General features: G+C 40.6%; 1 protein-coding gene across 1 annotated transcript; it reads right to left on the bottom strand.

The window, feature by feature from the left end:
• Nucleotides 1–3,194: 3,194 nt before the first annotated feature.
• Nucleotides 3,195–5,051, bottom strand: anapc11 (APC11 anaphase promoting complex subunit 11 homolog (yeast)). Its single transcript, XM_010786570.1, has 2 exons — nt 4,402–5,051; nt 3,195–3,520 (listed from the first exon to the last, which is right to left on the bottom strand). Exons 1-2 carry the CDS (start codon nt 4,508–4,510, stop codon nt 3,375–3,377), a joined length of 255 nt encoding a protein of 84 aa, XP_010784872.1. The 5' UTR covers nt 4,511–5,051; the 3' UTR covers nt 3,195–3,374.
• Between the last annotated feature and the right edge of the window lie 247 nt (nt 5,052–5,298).

Here is a 5,298-nt window from a genome sequence, read left to right on the forward strand (position 1 = left end):
TGTTGTACAGTGTGTAGGTGTGTGTTGTACAGTGTGTAGGTGCGTGTGGTACAGTGTGTAGGTGTGTGTTGTACAGTGTGTAGGTGTATGTTGTACAGTGTGTAGGTGCGTGTTGTACAGTGTGTAGGTGTGTGTTGTACAGTGTGTAGGTGCGTGTGGTACAGTGTGTAGGTGCGTGTGGTACACTGTGTAGGTGTGTGTGTTGTACAGTGCGTATATGCGGCGGACAGATGGATTGGATTGGTGTCCTCTGCTTACTTTTAATACTTGTAAATCAAACTTTTGGCCCGTAATTTCAATTCACCATTTCAGCGACCAGAGAGAGGGGGGGGGGGGTATATCCAGTCTCTGATTGTGTTAAGTTATTATGAGAGTGGTCTCATACTTGTTTGATTCTGAAATTGTATACTGTATGTGTGTGTATTTGTCCGCATCTGTAGCCTGTTATTGTCTCATTATACCGCACTGTGAATGAATCAAAGTAAATATATAAGTTGTCATGAACACATCTGTCCATCAGACAGAGGGCTGCTGTGCCTCCTGTCATCATTAATGGACGTCTCTTTAAAATGACCGCTCAGAGGAGAGGAGTTCTCATTTCTCTCACCGCCTGCTGCTTCCCCTCCTCTCTCCTTGGTTCCCCTCCTCAGTCCTCCGCTCGCATCTCCTGTGGGCGGGACTAAGTCTCGAGGATAGGAGTCGAGGAGGGGAGTCGAGGAAGGGAGTCGAGGATAGGAGTCGAGGATAGGAGTCGAGGAGGGGAGTTGAGGAGGGGAAATTAAAAAATTGAGAACACTTCCACACTGTGCCGCTTCAAGTCATTCTTCATGGTTTCCGAGCCCTCCATGAAAGGTATTTTAAATCTGAATCACACTGACTCAAATGTGCTTTATTATTAACAGTTTTCCTGCCAAGTTTCTGCATTTTTAGGTAGTACATTATGACAATGACGAGAAAATGTGGGTCACAGTCTTACTGTAGATAGAGATGAAGAGCTCTTTGGAACATAAAAATAGCAGTGCATGAAAAATGGAGGAATATGACTGGAACCTTTTTTAGTGTGAGTGCACTTAACTACGTTGCCCAAAGACCAGAATGACAATAGTACTGTACTTACAGTGCAAAGTTCTTTCAGTAGGCACGGTTAGGATTCATTCTTGTGTGGAGTGTTCATTTATAAAACTCACATTGGAGATCATTGTGACATCGTTTATCACCAAAATTGTGATTTTAACTCTTCAAAATGAAAAGCTTGGAGTGATGAGTGCTTTTCTGCATCTTCATGAAAAATACAGCTGTTAGGAAGTTGTTCAGCTTCCTCAGCAGCTTTTAGCTTTTAGCACTGACATGGCCCTTAGTTTGCCATATGCCATGGTCACAGTTTCCTGACTAATGCTGTCCCCACTAAGTGTGTCTGTAAAAAACAAACTAAATGAAATACCATTAAAACGACACTAAGCATGTAAAAACACGTGTTCTTTTGAAATAACTTTGTTCACAGTCAATGATCAATAAAACACAGTGACAAGTTTCATATTATTGCAATTCAATTCCAATCATAGTGAAGGGCTGTAGATGAGGAACACTGAATGTTAACATGTTGCACTATTTTAACTTAACATTTCTACTTGCCTTTCATTTAATTTATTGAGTCTTGCTTTTTTGGTCTTGGTGTTCATTGAGTTTGGTTAGTATTGTATTTTTTTTGTGAAGCAATTTCTTTCACCCTCTTTGTGCATGAAACGTGGTCTTTAAATTAAGTTGAATTGATTAATTGGTTGATATTGAAGTTAAACCTTTATTCATGCAACCTGTTAAGCCCCGAGCCTGTTTATCAGGTCTCAGGCTCGAAAATGACATTCCCAGAACCAATGACCATATCTTCCCTTCTAAAAGGGATAAATTAATAATCTTTTTTCTCAAAGCAAGGTTACATCTGTGAGTTGGATGTAGAAGTGTCAGAATCAATATAGATGTTTTTATTTTAAAGTAAATTCAGATTGAACACAGCAAAAAACTGTAAATTATTGTGTCCGTCCAAAAAAAACAAATTACTTACAGTGAAAACCACCCTTGAATGATGGGATGGTAGACTAAAAGCTTTAGGAATCTAAACTGCAACATATAATAAGTACCCTGTATCAAGATTGATGCAAAACAAGTTACATTTGACCGTTTTAGAGAGATTTAGCAAAAGAAAGCCACTTCTGGGGTCATTTGGGTGGATTTGACCTATCTCTGGCCCCCCTTGCTCGATTTTGCTGATTGACATCTCTTTCTAACCGTCAGAGCCAATGGAATCGAGGGGAACTCCCACATACTCCTTATTTGGTCATGTGTGTGTGTGAGACTGACGCATAGCCAAAACCGGAAGCTGCGATAACTCTGGTGGCTACCATTAGCAGCTAACTTTGACTCTCCGGTTTATACATAAACATGGAATTATGGATTATAAATTAAAAAAGATTATTCCACAGAAACATTATCAACCTATGGATTAACCGATTCAGCCGTGATTTCTCGTTTTAATGCCATTGAACAAGTCTTTTGATCAGATTGACAGCTACGGTGAGACGATCTCCCGTAAAAGCTACGTGTTGTGATGCCTGTGTTTGCTTCCCCTGTCGCGAGTTCGGATCACTCAGTGATGATATAAATAATAAGTAATAAGGGTATCTTTTATCGTGATGATATAAATAATAAGTAATAAGGGTATCTTTTATCTTGAGTTCTGTGCCAAAGTGCGTTAGCATTTTTCGCTCAGGGGTCATTTAGATGCTTGTTATGAGACTTGTGTTTTGGTAAAAATGGTTTGTATCGTGAGTTAGCTGAGATTCTTCCCGTTAATCTGGTATAATTTATTAATAGGTTCTTAAATATTAAGATGCCCTGAGACACAGTGTCGTGAAAAAAATAAAAAGCTATCACACCAAGTACTTTGCCGAGGGGGGCTTTGGGGCTTAACAGGCTAAGTGCCGGGGCACTAAGTACGGCAAAGTACTTGGTGTGAAAGCGGCTAATGCATTATTTATAATCCAGATGAATATAATAATTTTCAAGGAGGTTAAACGCTTATGCAAGTCACGGCATGTTCCCAAACCAATGCCAGACGCTTCTGGGTAAATCAACCACACTAATGAAAGTCATGTCACTCACATGTAGCATGCACAGCATCAGGTACGGGGCATGCCATGTAGGGTTTGTATTTGTATTTAATCACATACTTAAATCTGTCAGCAGAGCACAATAGGTTCCATGTGTCCTTTGCATAACGTTAGATGAAGGACTTTAAAAACGTAGTTATTTACAGCTGATATAAAAATGTCCTCCTCTGTGAGGGAGTCCCTCTCTTCCCTCTCTCCGGCACCTCGGGTTCATTCTTTGAACTTCCACTCCTGCCGGCACATGGGGCACTGCTGCTGGACCTGCTGCGAGTTCAGCCATTTCAAGATGCAGTGCATGTGGAAACAGTGCGAGCACTGACCCCAGACCAGCGGGCAGTCATCTCCAGGCACTTTACCTGCAAAACATGTTTTACATCACATCTAATTTACAACAGTGAGAAAAGAGTGCTTGCTGTCATACTCATAACCTAAAGCAGGGATGGGAAACTTGGATGGTGGTGGGGGCCACATCATTTATGTACTGGCCACCAGGGGGCTGCAGATTCACTTGGAATACACACACACACAAAAATATTCCATGTATTGTATGTAATTATTAACAAATATACTAAGTCTGACATCTTTATTGACATTTTACAATCTTTCAGGTAACATCCTCTTATAAGCTCACTAAACAAATATCAGTTCAGAGAAATGTTATTAAATGTTTACAAGTGGCATGTTTGTATTGAACAGGTTATTTAACAGTGGAATAAAAATGTCAGTCAGGTTCAGGCCCTATAGCCTATCACGTACAATGTGAGGAAGTGCTAGCCTTTACAATTTAATGGACATACCAGTTTGATAACCATATTAAGAAGTAGGGATTTAATTTATAATCTCATTTATATTCTGCAGTGCTTTTCGAGCCGACTGTAAATATACGAAGACAAGGATTTACTTTGTATATAAAATACAGAGTAGACCTACGCAAAGCCTCAAGTGTGCACCTTAAATCCAAGGACATATCAAGGAAAAGCTAACTGCAGGAGTTGCAGTTACAGTACTTTGTTATTACTAGAGCTGAAGCTATTAGTAGAATTAGCAGTCACAGAAGAATAATCGCCTACTATTTTGATTGGCTCAATATTAAAGTCATTTTAAGCAAACATTTCAGATATTTTCTGAAAAGCAGGAACTGTACTAGTATTTTTACTCTGTAGTATTGTTACTTTTTTGTTAGTAAATCATCTGAGTACTTCCCATCAGTTAGCATCGCAGTTAGTCGGTTACTCACAGTCTGGGCAGCAGCCATTGAAGGGCATCCGGCAGATCCCGCAGTTTTCATCATTAGCCACCCACAACCAAGAGGCCACACCGTTCCACTGTCGGATCTTTACCTTCATCCTCCAGTCTGACAAAAGCAGACACACTCAGTGACACACTCGCATATGAACCTCAGCAGCTAGCGTTAGCATAGGAACTAATGTTGACAAAAGGATTTTCTAGCTAGCTGTTCAGAGATATTAGCCAATTTACTGGACAGCGTATAACGACTCCTTCATATATGAAACGCGATATAAGTTAAAGTGTTTCTTAAACTAAATCATGGTATTGCTAGTCTAATGCTCGTCAAAAACATGCAGCTAGCATTTTAACAACACGGGGGGAAATGTACTTCTTCTTCTACTGTTGGAATTCCGGTTGGCGGTGGCTTGTAAACGCACCGGCGACCGGCGCAGCAAGTACACGACACGCCCACCTGACACGACACTACGGTGGCTGAGAGACATTGACACCGTAACCGTACATGGCAGATGACAAAACATTACATGTTCCTTGTTAGATGCCTTTATCCACAGCGACTTACATACACAATACTGTGGGCAATCCCCACAGGAGCAATTTGGGGTGAAGTGTCTTGCCCGGGGACACAACGACATGCTGACTGCAGTGGGGTTTGAACATGGATGTATGGGTTTGAACCATAGGTTTGAACCATAGTTTTGAACATGTGACCCCCTGAAACCAACACCAAGGCTCTATCCACTGCGCCACACGCCTCCGTAAAACGAATTGCAAATGTTATTGTAGCATTTTAAGCAACTATTAGGCAAATTAATTAATAACCTAGTCTATCCGTTTGAGACACAACAGTATATGACTTTAAGCACAAATCATTTTGTCTAATTAA

Source organism: Notothenia coriiceps, unplaced genomic scaffold (genome assembly GCF_000735185.1).
Source record: "Notothenia coriiceps isolate Sejong01 unplaced genomic scaffold, NC01 NC01_scaffold00029303, whole genome shotgun sequence".
Taxonomy (NCBI): domain Eukaryota; kingdom Metazoa; phylum Chordata; class Actinopteri; order Perciformes; family Nototheniidae; genus Notothenia; species Notothenia coriiceps.

What these genes read in the sequence shown, in the direction of transcription:
- anapc11 (XM_010786570.1), bottom strand. Translation starts at nt 4,510, where the DNA reads ATGAAGGTAAAGATCCGACAGTGGAACGGTGTGGCCTCTTGGTTGTGG. An exon ending in CAATGGCTGCTGCCCAGACT is followed by an intron (nt 3,521 to 4,401) that starts GTGAGTAACCGA and finishes CATGTTTTGCAG; the next exon opens with GTAAAGTGCCTGGAGATGAC.